We start from the raw sequence: 22,034 nt of genomic DNA, 5'->3' as shown, positions 1-22,034 counted from the left end.
AAAGCAGACTATTATTCCTCTTCCACCCAACTTTATAGTTGGCACTATGCATTCAGGCAGGTAGTGTTTTCCTGGCATCTACCAAACCCAGATTTGTCCATTGGACTGCCAGATGGAGAAGCGTGATTCATCACTCCAGAGTCCAAAGGTGGCGGGCTTTACGCTACTCCAGCCGACACATGGTGATCTTAGGCAGGGCTGCTCGGCCCTGGAAACCCATTTCATGAAGCTCCCGACAGTTGTGTTGACTTGCGTCTAGAGGCAGTTTGGAACTTGGTAGTGCGTGTCTCAACTGAGAACAGACAATTTTTACATGCTTCAGCAATCGGCGGTCCAGTTTTGTGAGCTTGTGGGGGCTAACACTTCACGGCTGAGCAATTGTTGCTCCTAGACTTTTCCATTTCACAATATCAGCACTTAGTTGACCGGGGTAGCTCTAGCAGGGCAGAAATTTGACTAACTGACTTGTTGGAAAGGTGGATCCTATAATCGGTGCCACGTTGAAAGTCAGTGAGCTCTTCAGTAAGGCCATTCTACTGCCAATGTTTATCTATGAAGATTGCATGGCTGTGTGCTCGATTTATACACCGGTCAGGTTTGGTGAAATAACCAAATCCACTCATTTGAAGGGGTGTCCACATACTTTGGTGTATATATAGAGTCAATTGCAACTCCTCTTTGCCAGAGCTAGCTGTACATGACCACCACCTACTGGAAAGTTCACTCAAGATTTATTACTGAAAAAAGCATTTTAGACTGTTGACCCCATGTCTCAAAGTTATCAAGAATGCAGCACGAGGAGACATTTTTAAGTTTGTTCTTTAAAAAAAAATCTGTATTTTCCAGACAGGCAGAAACAGACAAAGAACGAGTGTTAAAGCGACACTATTTACACCATGGATTTCAGCATGGAGCACACAGGTCAATGGGAGGTACTGTATGCTTAAAAAAACAACCACAATGGTTTATGTACAGGATATCCAATTGAAAAGCACCAAACATATTGACATTAATACACTGTACATACAAATGTGTGTATAAGCATGTTAGGGAGCATGAATGTATAACTAGCTACCTGTGGTGCTAACGTAGCCACACCAACAAAAATGTGAGTACTACAATTTCAATATCATAAAATTAAATGTTTGGGCTACATGAGCTGGCTGAAAAATAAGGAAATGTTATGTAACTACACTGGCAAAAATGAATGAAATATTTGAAGTCCAATGATCTTCGAGAGGAATTGACATCTAAATAACAGATTTGAGATTGAATTTAACGTGAAAGTATAAACAAAATATATATTTTCCCTGCGTGACAACCAGCTCTGTAGGGTTCCCTTAGGTTTGACTGCAAAGAGGTGAAAAAGAGAGAGTTTGAGCTATGGAACCAAGGTGCACTTGGTGGAGCTTGATAGTCTGTTTGTCTGCCTCCTCTTGGCTGGGGGTGGTACTGGCAGGGGTGGTATTGGCGGTGCCAGTGGTTCCCTCTTCTTTGGGCTGCTTGCTGGTGAACTCAACAATGCTGAAGACAAACTGCATGCAGCCCAGTTTGATGTAGCTGCCGTGGTGGAGCAGCGCTGTGCCCTCCCAGCCAGCCCCGCTGCCACCAATCAGGCTGGAACTGCTGGCCTTACAGTTGCAGGAGAGCCTGGGTCCTCCCTGGGGCTGGCAACTCATCACTCCTCCTGATGGCAGCGGGCCAGTCCTGGGGCCGGGCCCTGCCTCAGCCCCCTCCTCTTGCTCTCTCATCTTACAATGGCCTGAAGAAAGAGGGCACCGTCACTCACAAGTGTCTTACAGACACACAGTGCTGGCCAAACCCTATCTCTACAGGTTTAAGGTGATAGGGCAAAACAACCACCCACATGTTGCACACAGGAGAGATAGGGGGTTTCAAACTTAGCAAAATTGATATATGTGTGTGTGTGTGTGTGTGTGTGTGTGTGTGTGTGTGTGTGTGTGTGTGTTACTTACGGACAATGCCCTGCACTTTGGACACCAGGCCACTAACCGGGCTGGGGGAGGCCTTCTCAGAGAAGTCACAAGAGTAGAGTACGTTGTCCACCGTGGTCCCATGCTCACTGTAGTTGAGCAGCTCGTAGTGCTTGGTGTTCTACAAACAGGTACAAGATAACCATCAGTCATGTTGTCTGTAGTGCTACTTTTATTTCAAATATTTCTCACTGCTCAGCAAGGGGTAAAATAGTTTTTGTTCGATAAGCTATCAGTGTTTCAAACAGGCAAGACAACCTACCCCGTCGTAAAAGATGCAGGCGTGTTTTCCAGATACATAATTACAATGACCATAGTTTGTAAGGCACACATCCATGTCAGCACCTACAGTGGGTTGTCAGAGAGAGAAAGACTGATGAGACTTTGTTCCATGTTGAGTAAAGATCACAGTATTTCATAATACAGCATGGGCAGTCCTTACCAGCTCCTATGTACAGGGTCCTATAAGACATGTTGATGGCTCCTCCCTTCCCCATGAGTGGATAGAACGTTGCTCTCGCCTGCACCTTCGGTTCTTCTGTGATCGGGACAGATTTTGGAGGAATTACATTTTATTGTGTAACATTCTTATGACCCTAAAATGAAACGGCCTGCAGTGGGGCGGGGTCTTACCCTCTGTGCGTGGTGCGGGAGACTGAGGTTTGAGGGCGACGCTGGTGGTGGGAGGAGCGGTTAGACCGCTGCCTTGGGGGGTTGGGGGCGCTTTGGGGGGAAACAGCTGCTGTATCCTCTGCCAGGCCAGGAGTTTGACCAACTCCTCATCCAGGTTACTCAGCTCCATCTCTGTATGAACAACATGTTTCAACGTCATCATAGACTTCACTTGAAGCAATCCTGTATCACAGCCATCTGTAAGCAGCAATACAGGCCATTTAATCAGCATGGCCAATACATTAATGCACCGTTTTATACTTTATTCAACAACAATAAAGTTGTTTTTAAACTAGACAGCAAAAGGTGCTCATCACCTAGGCCTAATTCTAAACAGTGGTTCAGGTAGAATGGTGTTGAGGTATCTACATACCCTCATCCCCTTCCATCATGGCCTTCATGCCACCAGACAGGTCTGCTATGGAGGTGGAGAGGGAGCTGGGAAACATGGAGCTGCCCTTTAGATCTGGCCCTAAGGAGAAACAGGGAGGTGTGGTGGTGGGCTGTCTTGCTGTGCTGGAGTATTTAACAGCTCTGGGTGGGGTAAAGACATGGACACCCAGGTTGGGGCTGGGGCCGAGCTTCAGCTCACTGAAGCAGCTCAGAGGGGTGGCCTGAGCCCCTGCCTTGCCTGGAGGAGTCCCGTAGGCCTGACTCTTGACATCCTGCCCTGTAGCTGCACACGTCGAAGGGGAACAACCTTTCTGGGTGCAAGACTCCAGGGGGTTGCCCCTCTCCGTTTTAACCACAACCCCTCTTCTCAGGTGATTGGGTAGCCCCAGAGCAGAGATTGGGAGTGAGGCTAGGGGGTTGAGTATGTGCAGCTGGAGCTCTGTCTGTCTGCAGACACCTGAGGCAGCGTCACACGCTAATGGCCCGTTGGCTTGTACAGGCTGTTCCGTTAGGGGTCCGTTGTGTTTCCTGCACTTCAGACAGGGCCTCACCGTGCAGCAGCAGCTCTCTTGGCCCTGTGAGAGTTCCTTCAATACAGGGGCTCCCTGGGGGGCATCAGATGTATTGCAGGGCTTAGAGCAGGGGGCAGGCAGGGCAGAGGCTGTCCTTTCTGCAAGGGGCAGAGTGCTGCTGTTCTCTAAAGCCACACAGGGCTTAATGTCTGTCTGTTCAGAGTCCCAGTCTGACGAGGACTTCTGCTTGCCAGATAAATGTCGCATAATGCTGCACTGGAGCGCCATGACGTCTCTAAGCCACTGAACAATGAAGAAAAAAAACATTTCAGTGAAAATAAGCACCTTCACCCATCCATCAACTCTCCAAATAAACAACAATTTACAGTTATTACACATTCAATAATTGGCAGTTCATTCCTAGCATGTCTGGACCCATGTCTTCTAGCTGGGCCAGTGTCCAGTGATTTTTTTATCAAGTGCTTTAGTGGCGTCTCAGGCACAGCCCAAAGGAACCACTGAATCTCAGTGTAGTAGACAGATACTAGTGGGTGAGTTTGTGCTGTGTGTCTGTCATGCCTACCTCCTGTTGCTCCGCCTGGCTGGTAAAATGCTGAGGGGAGCAGTCCTGGTTTGGGATGCCATTACAGATCAGCTCCCCGTTACGCACCGCTGCAGGAGCCAACATGGCCGGGGGGTTCTTGTACTGAGACTTAATAGCGTCGGGTACCTGGAGGGACAAACAAACACCCACACACAACATTATTTACAGGAGCAGTGAAGTCCCATTGTGGTTCTTCACATTCACTCTTAATGCAGATTAGTTGACAAATCAATACATTTGTTGAAAATCTGTCTTCATCACCACTACAGTATTTCAAACTGAAAAGAAAAAACGGATTTCATAACATTATATGGCTTTTACAGACTCAGTGGGCATAAGCAACCTTGAGCGCCTTCGTCTTGTGGTGGACACCGCTGCAGACAGGCGGGTTCTGTTGGTGGACCCATCGCAGGAAGTCCACCTTGACTGCATGCTGGGATATTCTGTCCTGGAACTGGTCTAAGAGCTTGCAACGGCTGGTAAGGGACAGGCTTTGCCGGTTCAGCTGGAGAACAGGACAGGAGGACATGTCAGGAAAAAGAGTGACATCTACTCCTAAATCAACCAGTAGCCAGACACTATGCACTTGTAACACGTCTATAGACCCTAAAGCTCAGCTGGAGAACAGGTCACGTCAGTAACAGAATAACTTATACATACTAGGGTTGAGAGATATCACAATATTATTGCATATTGGTGATGCTTGATATCACCCAAACACAACAACCAACCCTTTTCCCTGTACAGCGAAAACAGAGCCATTCCTATCTAAAAATCACCATATCCGTATTGTTTTTAAGCCTGCCAAAATACTGAACCCCAATTCCATGCATGAGGATGCTTGGCCACCAGATGACACCGGGGGTTTGGCTACATCACTTACCACCAAGTGCTCCATATGGTTGGGGCACATCCATCTGCCTGTGGGCATGGCAGTGAGTGGGGGGTCCAGGCAGTCCATGTGGAAGAGCAGGGGGCAATAGTCACACTGAACCAGGGGGGCCATTCTGCAGTTCCTATAGGATAGAGAGGAGCACAGAGAAGAGCGTAAGCTTGGATTAGCAAAGTCAGCCAAACAACTAATGCACGCAGACATACACAAACTCAGAAAATATAAGGAGTCTATTTGGATTCCCTGAATACAGATTGTATTTGAATAATCTGTGTTGATATAACTAATGATGACATTGTGGGTTTGATTGACTAATCATACCTGGTGCAGGAGAAGCAAACCCTGACTGGCAGAGGAAGGAGGCCGTTGGGGTCCATCTCATGTGGTGGCCTCCTGAAAGTCTTCATGATCAGCTCCTCTTTCCTCCTCCGTTTAGTGCTGCCTGGCAGTGCTGTGGTGCATGTGAGCTCGTTGGGCAGCTGGAACTGCGAGGGGTTCCTCTCCATTGCAGCGGCAATGAGCAGCTGAAAGGGCCTCTTGAGGAGCCGTGGTGTGGGGGTATGGGTGGCGGTGGCTTGCTCAGGTTCCGAGCACTGGGCCTCCACCACCACATCCTCTGCTTTGGCCATCTCGTCAGCCTCGTTCTGCTCCTCCGAGGGGATGGCCGTGTCCGTGGAGGAGGCGTTGGATGTTGGCGTGCCCGGTCGGCTGTTGGCCCGCCGCTCAAGGTGCTCCAGACGCTCCAGATGTACAGCAGCCACCCGCAGCCCGGGTCCTGCTGCTCCGACCCCGGGAGGCAGCCTGTCCAGGCGCAACGTAGTGGTAGTAATGGTGGTGGTGCCCCGCTCCAGTTCAGCTGTGGGGGGGGAGGAGCGCTTGGAGAGGGGCCTCTCCCTCTCCAGCAGGCCATTTGTCGGCCCAGCCTTCTGCTCCCGCTTCTGGGGATGACAGTGAGAGACCAGCTAGGATCAGACAGTATTCAGCACCACTAGGGTTGTTGCAATACTTTGACTCGTATTGATACATTGAAAATGGGTGATAACAGGCTAAAACATTTGAAGCATAATTACATCTGTTGTATCATTTATTGTTGAAACCTCACCTTTCTCCGTACGTTGCAGCGATGACACATCCAGTCACCAGGAGGCAGCATTTCTTCACTCAATGGTGGGTTACTGTAGGAACCACAAAAAAATTGCCAGTAAAAAAAAAAGGACTTTTCTGCTTGTCATTATATTCGTAGGTCCAACGTGGATCAATTGCTATGTAAACTTTATATGGGCTAATGCCAAACAAAGCATCTATTCAATTTTGAGGCATAGGCTATAAAATCAGGGTATAGGGGAGTGTTTTTATTTTATTTAACTAAGCAAGTCAATTTAGAACAAATTCTAATTTACAATGACAACCTACCAAAAAGCATAATGCCTGCTGCAAGGACAGGGGCTGGGATTAAAAATACAATTTTAATATAGGACAAACCACACATCACGACACCACAACAATACATAAAGAGAGACCTAAAACATAGCATAGTAGCAGCACAACATGGCAGCAGCACAAAACATGGTGCAAACATTATTGGGGAAAGGTAGGGACAACAATACATCACGCAAAGCAGCCACAGGTGTCCATGATTGAGTCTTTGTTGCAGATCGTTCCAGTCGCTAGCTGCAGTGAACTGAAAAGATGAGCTACCAAGGGATGTGCGCAGAACGGGTGTTGTATGTGGAGAATGAGGGCTGCAGATGATATCTCAGGGGTGAGTAAGGCCTAAGAGGGTTTTATAAATAAGCATCAACCAGTGGGTCTTGTGACAGGTATACAGAGATGACCAGTTTACAGAGGAGTATAGAGTGCAGTGATGTGTCCTATAAGGAGCATTGGTGGCAATTCTGATGACCGAATGGTAAAGAACATCTAGCCACTCGAGATCCCCCTTACCTGCCGATCTATAAATTACATCTTCGTAATCTAGCATGGGAAGGATGGTCATCTGACTCAGGGTTCTTTTGGCAGCGTCGGTGAAAGAGCAGCAATTACAATAGAGGAAACCAAGTTGAGTATACCGTCTAGCCATACTCCCAAGTACTTGTCTGAAGTGACTACCTCAAGTTCTAAACCCTCAAAAAGGTAGTAATCACACCAGCGTGGAGAGGGGTAGTCTTCTTACCAAACCACACAACCTTTGTTTTGGAGGTGTTCAGAACAGGGTTAAGGGCAGAAAACACTTGTTGGACAAAGAAAGCTTTGTGGTAGAGCATTTAACACAAAATCCAGGGAGGGGCCAGCTGAGTATAAGACTGCATCATCTGCATATAAATAGATGAGAGAGCTTTCTACTGCCTGAGCTATGTTGTTGATGTATATTGAGAAGAGCGTGGGGCCTATGATCAGGCCTTGGGGTACTTCCTTGGTGACAGGCAGTGGCTGAGACAGCTGATTTTCTGACTTTATACACAGCACTCTTTGAGAGAGGTAGTTAGCAAACCATGCCAAAGACCGATCAGAAACACCAACACCCCTTAGACGGCCCACAAGAATGGAATGGTCTACCGTATCAAAAGCTTTGGCCAAGTCAATAAAAATAGCAGCACGACATTCCTTAGAATCAAGGGCAATGGTGACATCATTGAGGACATTTAACGTTTCAGTAAACAATCCATAACCTGAATGGCAACCAGATTGCATACCAGAGATAATACTAGACCTCAAGAAAGCCAGTCAGTTGATTACTGACAAGCTATTCCAACACTTTTAATAAATAGGGCAACATAGAAATTGGACTATAACAGTAAGGGTGAACTTGATCTCCACCTTTAAATAAAGGACGCACTGTGGCTGCCTTCCAAGCAATAGGAACTTCCACAGAGAGGAGAGACAGGTTAAAAAGGTCAGAGATCGGCTTGGCGATGATTGGGAAGCAACCTTAAAGAAGACAGGGTCTAAACCATCTGACCCAGATGGTTTTTTGGGGTCAAGTTTAAGGAGCTCCTTTAGCACCTCGGATTCAGTGACTGCCTGCAAGGAGAAATGTTGTAGCCGGGCAGGGGGAAGAGAGGGAGGAGCATCGGGGGAATGTTGGGCAGGCAAGGAGGCATGGCTGAGTCAAATAGGAATCCTAACTTAATGAAGTGGTGAATAAAGAGCTCAGCCATGTGCTTCTTGTCAGTAACAACCACATCAACATTATTAAGGGACATGGGCAGCTGTGAGGAGGAGGGTTTGTTCTCTAGGTCTTTTTCCAAAACATCTTAGGGTTAGACCCACAGAGAGAGAACTGCTTCTTAAAGTAACTAACTTTGGCCTTCCGGATAGCCTGAGTGCACTTATTTCTCATTTGCCTGAACGAGAGCCAGTCAGCCTGAGTATGTGTGTGCCGAGCCTTTCGCCAAACGCAATTCTTGAGGTGGAGTAACTATGCAAAATTCTCATTTTCTTTGAGGGAGTGTTTCCTAAAAACAACACTGAAAATATCAAAAAAGAAAGTCCAAGCATCTTATACCAATTTACAGAGGCCAGGTCATGAAGGAAGGTTCACTCATTAAAGTATTTTAGCAAGTGTATGACCAAATCAGCAAAAAGCAGCCATTACGAACACAGGCTGTAAAACAGTGATCACTAAGGTCATTACAGAAAACACCAGACTGTTACTTATCAGGTTTATTTGTAAGGACAAAATCAAGTAGAGAGTAACATTTTCCGGATGTTTGGAGTCATACCTTGTGGGATTGGTAATAATCTGAGAAAGATTTAGGGAGTCCCATTGCTTTAGGATTTGGTCAGGTGGTTTAAGCATGGGTCACCTAGCAATACAAATGCAGACTTAGTGTAAGGGGCCAGGAGAGAGCTTAGGGCATTTAGGGTACAGGCTGGTGCTGAGAGGACGAGAACACCCAGCAACAGTTAACAAAGAGGTATTTGAAAGTTTAGCTGGTTTTAAGCATTAATCAAATTGTTTGGGGACAGACTTGGTGGAGACAACCGAGCACTGAAGGTGATCCTTGGTAAAGATTGCCACTCCACCACCGTTGGAATATCTGTCTTGACGAAAAAGGTTATAAGCAGAAAGGTTAACATCAGTGTTCAAAACTCTTCCTTAACCACGTCTCAGTAATGTCCAACATCTGGATTGGAGCTGTGAACCCACACTTTCAATTGATTCACTTTAGGTAATAAGCTAAAAATAAGTGAAGCAGATAGCCCCAAATCTGACTTGTGCTCTAGCAACAGTAGATGGGCCAGGGTGTACATGTACATTTCTAGATATCATCAGCAGCAGTAATACAATCAGGGCACAGCAGAGGGCAGGGAGAGCTCTGCAGTGTTGATTAATGACATTTGAATGTGCATTAGATGGCAACAAGATCATATTATATAGTAATTTCCTCAGGCAATGTGAATACAAAGCCGGAGAGATGTGGTTAGAATAGGATGGGAGGCCAAGAGTCCTTGTAACCAATAGAGAGTCAGAGTCCCAAGTGTGGAAACAAACAGTCTGTCCCACAGTCGGGTAAACAAGCAAGTTCATAGTCAACAAAGCCTCCAGTACTCATGAGGCAAATAGCATAAAGCACAATAAAATAATCAAACGACTTGGGGCTAGCCATTGTAAGTTGAGAGTCACTCGCCCCAACAGTGCCTGTGTGCTGGGGGCGACGACAGGCCAGGGCAGACTGAACAGATTGCCAGGTGGGATCCAAGCAGCAGTGAAGCAGGCAAAGGGAGTAGGTGTCACACCCACTTGGGAGAAACTTTTTGGGGGAGGCAGATTCCTTATAGACAATCCCAGCTAGCTAGCAGGTTTCTATCCATTGTTTTTTTCCACTTGGAAGAGGTGGTTGTTAGCCAGCTATATATCTCTTCAGTTTCGGCGAAGGGTCCTTTACGACATCCAAACAAATGGCTGTTGTGTTTGAGATTGTTAGAAGGATATCATCTGATGTGATCAAAGCAACAATATGGTTTCTTATTGCGGTAATTTACAAATGAAGTGTCTTGGCTCCATATCAGTTCAAAATAGAGATCAATCCAGGGGCTCCTGTATTGTGATGATGTAATTGACCTGTGCTGGAACAGGTCTATGTTTCAAAATACCACAACATAGCATATCAAAATACACCTTTTAATACCTAATGCAAACCTTACTTTAATGCTTGAGTGTTTACTGTTAGAATGGCTTCTTTTCTAAATGCCTGTCTCCATCTAGTGGGATTAATGTGACACTGCCTGGCATGCCCACTTGTCAAAGAACAGGAGTTAGTCATATTAGAGTCCTTTACATTCATTGGAAAATGGGAAATTGTTTGAAAGTTTCATGCTCACTGTTAGTAAGGGGAGACCAGGGAAGTTGTAACATATTTTGTATTTGCAGCTTTTATAGACTTGGGTTACTGGTAATATGTAGAGTGGCTCTCTATTTGCCATAAGCATGCATTTCATTTCACCATTCTGAATGTCTAAAGAACATGTTCTTGAAATCTGAACACAGAACATGTTTAACTTATCATGGCGATTTCACACAATTACAATCATGCTCATAAAATCTATTCTACTACCCAGTTTATAAAGCCGGACATCATAATGAATTGTTGGAATGCTTTCTGTTGTTTCCAACCTAGAAGATATACAGCTACTGCATTGGCAGTTGTCAATGTGATTGTATGATGGAACTGAAATTATAATCACATAGCTAAAGTTTCCAGCAATGGCAAATTTTACAGACAATGACCACCCAAGGGGATATGTAAATGTTCTATTTGCAAAGACAGATTATACTCAGTCCTCTATGTGGAAAGCCTTGTACTGTAGCCTAGTTCACAACCAAAACCTGCACCATTTGCTCATATGATATAAACTGTAGCTACCAACCAACATGACACATATTCAGATCTTGCACAACTGTGTGGTGCAAATGTCTAAATGGATGTCCCCGAAATGCACATAATATGCTAATCTAAAATCGAGTTATAAGCACGTTAAATCAGATTTAATATCATAGTTATATTCCTGCTAAAAGTCAAGAGAAACGTCAGTAAAATGGCGCTGGAATAAAACGTTTTTCTTCTTAGGTCGCCATATTGTAAACAGAGGCACACGCTCGAAGAGCAGCCTCGACTCCATTTTCAGCCAGCGTTCTCAGTTAGAGTTGGTGAGAGACGATGCCTGGAGCCAAGCAGACTTAGGCGGGGGCTGGCTGCAACCATTTAGCGGCTAATTTTAACCAAGTCCTGGTTCCTGTGTCACAATCATCTTCGTAACATGGTTGAAAAGCACCCCCCCATTTAACTTAACACATCTCAAGTGTGGTATTTTGCACAGCGGCAAGGTTCTGGAAGAAGCTGGATTGTCTAAACAGGACAGCCGCAGTCATTCTGAATCCAGCAAAATATGCACGATCCTTACCAAGCTAGTGGGATACAAGTATCATTTTCACACATACCAACATTGTAGATGGAAGGCGGCAGGACAATGGTCACAACACAGAAGGTCCCCTCCCTCATGACAACTATCACAGATGTCGTGGTTGGTGGCCCTGCTCTTTCTCCGAACGTCCCTTTCACTCCTCCGATTCCTCTTTTCGCCATCCTCTGACTTGGGGGGTGCGAGCAGTGTTTGAATTTGCTGTAACAAGTTGAACACGTATGAGAAATCTGGATCGCCAAATTTAACTACCTTCACTGCCCATTTAGGTTTATTGTCCTTGTTGCTAGCACAAACAAATAAAGTTAAGTGTATGATTCAGTATAATCTCAGGAACATAATTGATGATAATACCTAGTTATGTCAGTAAAATATAAATCGCCTACTGATGGAAGCTTGGGTATTTACTGTAACGTTTGAGTCTGCAGCAGTGAGCAAAACAGCTGACAACAAACCGTTTTAAATATGACTGTAGTTAAGCTATAGTTAGAGTAATAGCAGTTAGAGTAATAGCACGTTTCCCATAAACTGGCTAGTTACACATCACAAAGATGTGTTGTCTTCAACTTCATCCTAGCCAATGGCGTTAGAACAGAATTACAGCCTCAAAATATAGCTATATGCTTCCATCCTGCTATCTAGCTAACCATGTCCATTTGGCTCGCTAGTTAGATAGTTTAAAAAAATTAAAAGGTTGCATTTTAACTGAAATTAGCAACGTTATGGTGACATGCCTCACCTCCATTAAGCCCCCAGAGGTATCCAAGTCGTACACAATCGTTGGCGTCTCCATTTTGTCCCACATTCACCCAGCAAAGCAGTCGACGACTTCTTGCAGAGAATCCTATGCTATGGAACTAGCTTAGCTAGCTAGTTTCGTTCCACGCCCAGTGTGGCTCTGTCGAGCCCCCCCCCTCCAACACTTGTTTCCTCCAAATTGTCTTTCTCGGTTTATTACTGAATATTGTAGAGGGAATAACGGACCCAGTCGTTATCTAGCCGAACGTAGCGACCTCGTACGCAAGCTAGGAATTGCTACGTTAGCTAGCTGCTGTATCTGAATAAGATATAGGTACACACTAGACTGATAGCCAAAGTACCTATTTAGACAACTGTCGTGTACCCTCGGTAACTTAGCTAGCTACTATAACGTTAGTTTGCCACGCCAGCCATCAATGTTCGCTTGCTAACTAATGGCAAGTATATCATGAATGTTATGAGTTTCTCACAAACCTTAACTTTGAACCCATTCTAAACTGTCTTGTTGTCAGGTTGGTGAACAACTGTGAATGTATCTGTGAGGCCTAGCCATGGTTCTTGTTTCTGCTCCTAGCTAAGAAAAGACGCTTGAAAATTCTGCAAACCCGCTCGCTTCCACTTTGCATTGTCAACAGTCAGAATACACAACATGTAAAATGGCAAATTAAGCGTTATTTCGAACCAAGGGTTGCAAAATGCGTTTTGTTGTTATTATTCCAAGAGTGCAGGTTCCTCAAGAATAGTATTTTTGTTATGAAAAATCAAATGCATCAATGTTGCTAGCGGCAATATCCTCTCCGAGTTGGCGCAACTGCGAATGAAATTACGTTTGAGCATGCGCGTTTCAAGATTGTTGAAAAACATGTCCGCGGCAGCACATAAACAGTTGTCACTAGTTACCAAAGCCATAAAGTCAAAATTGGGTATATCGTAAAAATTCATGAAAACTAAAAATGTACTTTTTGGTCTTAATTTAAGGTTAGGAAAAAGTTTAGCAGTGTGGTTAAAGTTGCAGATTTTAGGTAGATAAATTGTAGAAATAGGCGGGTTTAGCCATAATTACGACTTTGTGGCTGTGGTAACTAGAGACGAAGACACAAACTAATAAAAATGTCATGCGCTTGAGAAGCCCTCAAAGACATCTGGCAAGCTAACTTGAATAATTAGTTGGAGCTGCTAAGTTGTCAAATAACAGCTAGATAACTACACCAGTTTGCTTATATTGATCAACTTTAACGCGCTATCTTCCCCTCTATTTGTGACTGACCACCGACGAAGCTTGCAAGCAAAACTACCCTCCTCATTTCAATGTAGCCTTCGCTACGCCCTCCATCTATATGGACAATCATATCAGAGTTTTCTTATTCTATGATATATACAATTTAATGTGCAGGATGGAAACAGGTTTCCCAAAAAACTGAACAAACTACCAATAAATAAACTAAAACTTTCTGTTAAAAATCTGATCCCTACACAGGCTCAAGGGGAACCTGTGAGGACGGGTCTTCAGGTGCCAGTACCCCTTGCAAGTCTTCAGATGTTCCCAACACATTTCTGCCAGCCACAATAATGTCCAGTTCATTAGACTTATTTGAGACTTGTGCTTATAACTGTGGCAATGAATGCAACGAAATCAACCTTTTTTAAATTAACACAGGGTATTGTAATGAAGTGCTATTTCCTATGCAAATGACCAGCTTACTGCTATTGCATTGCTATAACTGAGACAACACATAGCAACGTATTTTCACAGTAAAACATGGTAGGGCCCATACAGGATATCTCTCACACACACACTCACTGAAAGGACACACAGACTTGCCAAGACAGGAACGCACACACATACACACACGCAGCCCCTCCCCTTCTGGATGGGCTCCAAAGACAAAGAACTCTGTCGAGAACCAATGGGATACTGACACCAGGCTGGAGGAGACTGTCTATCATCTACAAGCAACCTACCAGAAGCCAGGACTACCAGAATCTACCTACGTCATTTCAATGTATAAAATGAACTGTCCGACTCTTATTTTTCCAATAGTTCGCATAAGAACTTGACGAAACGGGGCCGTGCCGCACGAATTGCCAGATATCATTACTCCTGAATAAACGGCCTTTACTATACCGTATCCGCCTTGTCCAGCGTCTCGACTTGGTCTCGTTTCTCATATACCTATTCATCAACAGTATCTTTCTTGTGGAAGCAAATATTAACTACAGGCTGTGGTGCATCCGCTACCATATCTTCACCAGCATCACTTGTTTTCTTCATTATTTTAATTGCCTCCGCATCGGAGATTGGATTGACCTCTAACTTTTGCCACCTCAATCTCCTTCACCCTTACAGGGCCTTCCAGGAAGTCAGGATCATGATCCCCACCTCAATCTCCTTCACCCTTACAGGGCCTTCCAGGAACTCAGGATTATGATCTCCACCTCAATCTCCTTCACCCTTACAGGGCCTTCCAGGATCTCAGGATCATGATCCCCACCTCAAACTCCTTCACCCTTACAGGGCCTACCAGGAACTCAGGATCATGATCCCCACCACAATTGCAACACTGTTCTTCAGTATAATCTGTCCATCTGCTCACACTTGAAATATGGCCAAATCCTTTACAATTCTTACACTGCAGTGGTTTGGGGATGAAAGCTCTTACAGCATAGCTTCCCATGCGTAGGTATTTGCTCTTTATCAAAAAAACAACAGGACATGTGGTGTCAGGAAAATAACCTCTCACTCAACGTCAACAAAACAAAGGAGATGATCGTGGACTTCAGGAAACAACAGAGGGAGCACCCCTGCATCCACATCGACTGGAAAGCAGTGGAGAAGGTGGAAGTTCCTCGGCGTACATATCACTGACAAACTGAAATGGTCCACCCACACAAACAGCGTGGTGAAGACTACCAGAAGTGCAGGTTCAACCTCAGGAGGCTGAAGAAACTTGGCTTGTCACCTCAAACCCTCACAAACTTTTACAGATGCACAATTGAGAGCATCCTGTTGGGCTGTATCACCGCCTGGTAGGCAACTGCACCTCCCACAACCGCAGGGCTCTCCAGAGGGTGGTACGGTCTGCACAACACATCACCGGGGGCAAACCTCGACACCTACAGCACCCGATGTCACAGGAAGGTCAAAAATATCATTAAGGACAACAACCACCCGAGCCACTGACTGTTCACCCCAATATCATCCAGAAGGCGAGGTCAGTACAGGCGCATCAAAGCTGAGACCGGGAGACTGAAAAACAGCTTCTTCCTCAAGCTTCTACCTCATCAGACTGTTAAATAGCCATCACTAGCACAGAGAGGCTGCTGCCTACATACACAGATTTTAAATCATTGGCCACTCTAATAAATGGAACACTAGTCACTTTAATAAAATGTACATATTTTTCATAACTCATCCCATATGTATCTACTGTATCTTAGTCTGTGCCGCTCTGAAATTGCTCATCCATATATTTATATTTTCTTAATTCCATTATTTTACTTAGATTTGTGTGTATTTGGTATTTGTTGACAAATTGTTAGATATTACTTGTTAGATTTTGCTGCACAGTCAGAAATAGAAGCACAAGCATTTCGCTACACTCACAATAACATCTGCTAAACATGTGTATGTGACCAATACAATTTGACTTTCATAAATTATTTTGAAAAGCAACTGCTGCACCGAAACTTTTATTTTGAAAGGATATCACCGCACCGATTATTGTTGGTGACTTTACACGTGCAGTTGGGGTCGCTGTTGTGAAATGCCTAGCGACGTTCGGACTGAGGGTTTTCGCGCTGCACTCCCTCACTGACCAATACAATAATGTTTCTAACTGGAGGACTGACATGTTTCCCAATGCTGATTTCGAAATTCAGAAAATGATCAACAAAGCGCACAGCGACACACTGAGAAAAAAACGTTAAACAGCATCTTGTCAAACTGCTCGGAAAGTTTTGCGACTCTTTCCCGGAGGAGAACAGGAGACAAGACGACTGGACAAGGGACCCTTTCGAGTTGAGATGGGAAGCGTCACGTTGCCAAGCAACGAATAGGCTCTTTTCGTGGAGCTGTCGTTTGATCGCGGACTGAGCATGCGCTACCCGGAAATGACACTGACAAAGTTCTGGAGCAGCGTAATGGGAGAGTATCCTGCTCTCGCCTGTCATGCATTCAGAATCATGCTACCCTTCAGCACTACCTATCTGTGTGAAAGTGGCTTCTCTGCTATGGCCATGCTGAAAACTAAAAGCAGAAACTAACTGGACAGCCAGCATGACCTCCGAGTTGCCCTATCAAACAGACTTCAATAAACGTATTTAACTGAAGAAACACCCCAGCTTTCTCACTGATAGGCCACACACACACACAATAAATGAACAGGACTGGTATGTGTTACTTTTGTTTAACAATATGTGTTACTGCTCATTAACATTATTGGACTGGTTTTGATGTCATGTTCGGAGTCTGATCATTTATTACACCCCATTCCTGAACCGACCGCCTAATTAAATGGCTTATTCTCTTGAATTTATAATACATGTGTTCTCAGTTAATATGGCTGTGTAGCCTAATTACTTTCTTTAATACCATAATTGAGAACAGAGTCTATTTTGCAAATGAAACCTTCCCAATAAGGCAGCTGCAATACAACATTATAAAATGTTATCATCAACAGTCCATAATAATGGGTCGCGACTCAATTGTAATTGTCAAATTTGGGTCCCCAGGCAAAACCAGTTTAGAACCGCTGTCAGATCAAAGTTTTGCCCAACACTTCGCCTGATGGCAGTATTATTAGTGTAAACGCCGTAAAATGAATAATGGCGCCATCTGGTGGCTGGTTGTGCTAATCAAAGTTATTTTTGCTGTTAGGCTACTCGAAAAAGTTGGATTGAATTTGAATGAGGATAGCTAGTACTGTACAATATGTTGTCTTATTTGGGGAGTATTTGTCAGCATATTTTACCATAAGCATTTTTTTGTTCAGTCCCCCCATTTTAGTAGACTGGGTGCCAGTGTGTCTGCTCTGTTGTCAAATGTTCTATCTATATCGATGCTTCCTCTCCTTACCATATTTGGTTAGAAGTGAAAGTTCACTGGCAGGGCAGAGGAAAACGATGGAGCAAGATAAAACTGGGTCAACAACATTCTGCTTATTTTTCTCACAGATCAGGAAACATCTAATCTCTATACAGGGTTCTGTTCCCAAAACAATAATTTGTTACGGACCTGACTCATTGTCAATCTTTCAAAAAATGACGTTGAGGAAAAGCCAGTTAAACCCCTCCCTGGTTGCAGTATTTTTGGTGACCAGTAGATGGTGCTGATACTACATGACAAGACAAAAGTGTGAGGCACAAGTATAGCGAGTCACAGTTTCCCCAGCAGTTCGGAATATATTTACGCCACTTATTCCCCATCGCTGTCTGTTATACATGTCTACTTATATCAGAACATGTTAGACTATTATTCTAACATAAATTACCTAACTATAGATGGTACCAGACCACAGTGCGTGTTGTTGGTCTTGTCTACACTGGTAATCTTACCCACGGTGTGTATAAGACTATAGGGATAAAGATAATGTATGGCGAACCTTATACATTTATGTAGCCTATACGGGAAGACCTCCACTTCGCCGCTACACTGGCCGTAAGTCTGCTACTCTCTGAACTACAAACTAGTACACTACACCGGACATGAGTCTGCTACACCTCCAACCCCAAAACCTCTACACTGTCAGAGGTAGCTACAATCTTGACTTACTTTGACTCAATGAGGAGCATGGGTCATCTGACAAAATATTCCTCCAGTATGTGGTGTTATGCGGTTTTCTTCACTTCTTCAAAGGACATTCTTGCTTCCTTCAGCTCTTCTTTATTCATGTATACTGTACATATCAGGGCAATTTCAGATGAACGACTAAGAGGGCAAAAAGGCTAAATGCATCTCGAAGTGAACCAGTAATCCTTAATAAATGATTTAATGAGATTGTGTGTCAATTTTTTTCTGAATAATAACTTTATTGAGGACGTTTTGTTCATGAGCTGGCTTAATCAGTGTATATACAATGAATCAAAAATAGATTATAGAAGTATAATCATTGTCATCACACCTGTTTGTGTGAATAAATATTATCAAGTGACAATGATAAAAAAGAGAGTTTGAATGGTGATGCATTCTCCTGTAGAATAAGCTATATTATTTTAGGCAAATACATTGCATCAGTTTTTAAGAATCCACAATCCACAACAGTGACTTCTTTAGCTTTAACCTTCCCTGGTTTTCATCACAAAACTAATGGCACTAGAACTTATATACACTTTGCCATAGACTTTTTCAGAGATTTGCCAATCCAATATCATTCATGAATACCTTTCAATCAGCATGTTGAAGACACACATATAATTGTGTCTGAGAAGAAATTAAAGGACATTTTCTATTTTTTCTATTTTATGATCCATATGAAATCAACAATGTAATAATCTCAGATGAACCAATGCAGTATCAGAAATATACATGATATGAACATTGCTTAATAAGGGCCTTCATTTTAAGGCACATTCAGATGTTTTTAATCATAGGAGGTTGCATAAAAAAAGAGGTGTGTTTACATGTTTTTGAGAGGGTCAACTTTACAATTTGCAGCTATTGTACAAAAAAATGAAAAGATGTTTAAATTGTCCATTGTATTTGAAAGGTTTAAGAGTCCAAGTTATTATGATATCCCTCCAATCATCACTTGAACAATCTAGATCTTTTGTGGTGTGCCTTGCCTCAAAATAAAAATTCCCTACAAGCTGTGTGACAAATATATTGTGTTGTATTGACACATTCCATTTTTTGGACTAGATACAAACTCAGCTTTCCCATTTGTGAGGTTTGACATTGGACTGACGTCTTTAGGGTTTGACCATCTCAGGATAAAAACTGTACAAACACTGCTGTTAGGCCATTGCTGTTGAAGCTCTACAAAAAGAATAATGTTTTCCAGTCTTTGCAGTGATGGCCAATGTGGGCTGGGCAGAGACATGTTCAGCAGACAGAGGGAAAGGTGGTGGAGGCAAGCGGAGTGAGGTGTGAAGGGGGTGGGGGGTCTGAGGAGTGCAGACAAACTTCCACAAGGCAAACCATCTTGAGACCAGACCTGTCAATGCTGAAACACGTAGTTGTGCCTCTAGATGGAAACCTCATACTCTCTTGTGTCCTGTGAAATGAGGACATAGTTCTGAATTAGGTACAAGCTTGTACACAATAAGGTACAGTGAGACAGAAGTAGAGTAGATCATATTCCTACTATGATCACAAAGGCTATTCCTGTTATTGTGAATGAGCCATGTGATAACTGACATCTGTTTGTAGACTATGATAGGGATTTCACAGGGATACGTTTAGTGTCTGGAAGAGGTCAGACCAAACTGTGAGGCTTTTACATTTTCACCTGAGTGAGGGGACAATGACCTTAAATTGTCTATACACACACACCATTGTCTATACATACCATTCACATACATACAGTATACTGTATATGTTTTTATATTCCATTTCTCATTCTGATATTTCTTTTTAACTTTTAGATTATGTGTGTATTGTATTATATTGATAATTATTGTTGGAGCTAAAAACATAAGCATTTTGCTGCAATTGTGATAACATCTGTAAAACTGTGTATGCGACCAATTTGACTCTATTTTTTATTTGATTTGAGAGGTTTGTACCTCTCCTCTGACCCATTTAAATGTGCTCAACCTACTGTGGGCTTTAGTTCAATAAGCTCACAGTGTGAAATAGGTTCAGAATGTGGAATTGATGAAGACTGACTGACAGACAGAGTAGAGGCTAAATAAGCAGGTTGTAGCCTAGCACTTGGTCTACCTCATTGTTCTTCAGGAGTGCAGTCATGAAAGGATAGAGAAACAAACAGACAGAGAGACAATTGTTAGTTATCTGAAAGCATGAGCATGAAAGCATCAGACCTGGGTAAAATATTTGACATCTTTCAAATACTATTTGAACCCATGTCTGAACAATGTCATAGCACAAAAATAAAGCTATGCTTTGTCAAATGAACTAGGAAACCTTTTGTTTGCATCAGGTGTAATGAAATGGCCCTTGTCAATGACTGAAGGTGAACGGAGTATAGCTTTACACCCCTCAAACCTATTTCTATATCACCTAACGGTAAATTAGATTTGGAGAATGAACCTGCAATATGGCAAACCAGATGGTGAGTTAAGTGCATCATCTCAGACACGGATGACAGCGTCTGATTTCAACCTTTTGGGGGGCTTACTAATTCCAACAGGCATCTTAAAGAACCAGTGAATATCTCTATATCAGAACATACCATAGTCTCTGTTTTGTAGAGGGAGTTGTCGAAGGTGGACTCTCCTGGGATGTGGTCATATGGTAAGGAGGTGGACATGGGAAGACACAGAGGCTTCCCCTGAACCCTAGAGAACACACACACATGCAATGACTTCAGAAAAAACTCAGACCCCTTGACTTTTTCAAAATATTGTTATGTTACAGCCTTATTCTAAAATGGATAAAACCTCATTTACATAAGTATTCAGACCATTTGCTATGAGACTTTAAATTGAGCTCAGGGGCTTCCTGTTTCCATTGATCATCCTTGAGATGTTTCTACAACTTAATTGGAGTCCACCTGTGGTAAATTAAATTCATTGGACATGATTTGGAAAGGCAAACACCTGTCTATATAAGGTCCCACAGTTGACAGTGCATGTCAGAGCAAAAACCAAGCCATGAGGTCGAAGGAATTGTCCGTAGAGCTCAGAGACAGGATTGTGTCAAGGCATAGATCTGGGAAAGTGTACCAAAAAAATGTATGCAGCATTGAAGGTCCCCAAGAACACAGTGGCCATCAATCTTAAATAGAAGAAGTTTGGAACCATCAAGACTCTTCCTAGAGCTGACCGCCCAGCCAAACTGAGCAATCGGGGGAGAAGGACCTTGGTCAGGGAGGTGACCAAGAACCTGATGGTCACTCTAACAGAGCTCCACAGAGTTCCTCTGTGGAGATGGGAGAACCTTCCTGAAGGACAGCCATCTCTGCAGCACTCCACCAATCAGGCTTTTATGATAGAGTGGCCAAACAGAAGCCACTCCTCAGTAAAAGGCACATGACAGCCTACTTGGGGTTTGCCAAAAGACACCTACAGTAAAGACATCTTAGACCATGAGGAACAAGATTATCTGGTTCGATGAAACCAATATTGTACTCTTTGACCTGAATGCCAAGTGTCAAGTCTAGAGGAAACCTGGCACCATCCCTACGGTGAAGCATGGTGGTGGCAGCATCATGTTGTGGGGATGTTTTCAGCGGCAGGGACTGGGAGCCTAGTCAGGATCAAGGAAAAGATGAATGGAGCCAAGTACAGAGAGATCCTTGATGAAAACTTGCTCCAGAACGCTCAGGACCTCAGACTGGGGCAAAGGTTCACATTCAAACAGGACAACGACCCTAAGCACACAGCCAAGACAACGCAGGAGTGGTTTTGGGACAAGTCTCTGAATGTTCTTGAGTGGCCCAGCCAGAACCCGGACTTGAACCCGAGCTAACGTCTCTGGAGACCTGAAAATAGCTGTGCAGCAAAGCTCCCCATCCAACCTGACAGAGCTTGAGAGGATCTGCAGAGAAGAATGGGAGAAACTCCCCAAATACAGATGTGCCAAGCTTGTAGTGTCATACCCAAGAAAACTCTGTGCTGTAATTACTGCCAAAGGTTCTTCAACAAAATACTGAGTAAAGGGTCTA

At 43.7% G+C, this 22,034-nt stretch overlaps 2 protein-coding genes across 4 annotated transcripts in view; both read right to left on the bottom strand.

Moving 5' to 3' along the window:
- Positions 1-714: 714 nt before the first annotated feature.
- LOC109909223 (PHD finger protein 12) lies at positions 715-13,112 on the bottom strand. Of its 2 annotated transcripts, XM_020508276.2 has the most exons (13): positions 12,230-13,112; positions 11,510-11,691; positions 6,170-6,242; positions 5,389-6,005; positions 5,059-5,191; positions 4,519-4,680; positions 4,155-4,301; positions 3,040-3,874; positions 2,628-2,798; positions 2,437-2,532; positions 2,257-2,339; positions 1,977-2,115; positions 715-1,762 (listed from the first exon to the last, which is right to left on the bottom strand). In XM_020508276.2, exons 1-13 carry the CDS (start codon positions 12,293-12,295, stop codon positions 1,341-1,343), a joined length of 3,126 nt encoding a protein of 1,041 aa, XP_020363865.1. In that variant the 5' UTR covers positions 12,296-13,112; the 3' UTR covers positions 715-1,340. The 2 variants fall into 2 exon arrangements, with proteins under 2 accessions (XP_020363865.1, XP_020363866.1); XM_020508277.2 differs by lacking the exon at positions 11,510-11,691 and having other exon boundaries at positions 12,230-13,106.
- A 5,325-nt stretch (positions 13,113-18,437) lies between these two features.
- Positions 18,438-22,034, bottom strand: part of LOC109909224 (seizure protein 6 homolog) — a 124,063-nt gene continuing 120,466 nt past the window's right edge. The window contains exons 16-18 of one of the 2 annotated variants that reach the window (XM_031796268.1): positions 20,601-20,706; positions 20,129-20,137; positions 18,438-19,460 (exon numbers count right to left, since the gene is read on the bottom strand). In XM_031796268.1, the coding sequence (XP_031652128.1) occupies positions 19,431-19,460; positions 20,129-20,137; positions 20,601-20,706 (145 nt within the window). In that variant the 3' untranslated portion in view covers positions 18,438-19,430. The remainder of the gene's footprint in view (positions 19,461-20,128; positions 20,138-20,600; positions 20,707-22,034) is intronic. The other variant, XM_031796269.1, reaches the window with a different exon arrangement.

This window comes from Oncorhynchus kisutch, linkage group LG18, assembly GCF_002021735.2.
Source record: "Oncorhynchus kisutch isolate 150728-3 linkage group LG18, Okis_V2, whole genome shotgun sequence".
In the NCBI taxonomy this organism is placed as follows: Eukaryota; Metazoa; Chordata; class Actinopteri; order Salmoniformes; family Salmonidae; genus Oncorhynchus; species Oncorhynchus kisutch.
This window is presented reverse-complemented; position numbering and strand designations above follow the sequence as displayed.

Coding starts and splice junctions, on each gene's coding strand:
- LOC109909223 (XM_020508276.2), bottom strand. CDS start 12,295: ATGTGGGACAAAATGGAGACGCCAACGATTGTGTACGACTTGGATACC. Junction 6,243..11,509: donor GCCTTCCATCTACAATGTTG/GTATGTGTGAAA, acceptor TGGTTCCTACAG/TAACCCACCATTGAGTGAAG. Junction 2,533..2,627: donor TCCCGCACCACGCACAGAGG/GTAAGACCCCGC, acceptor TCCCGATCACAG/AAGAACCGAAGGTGCAGGCG.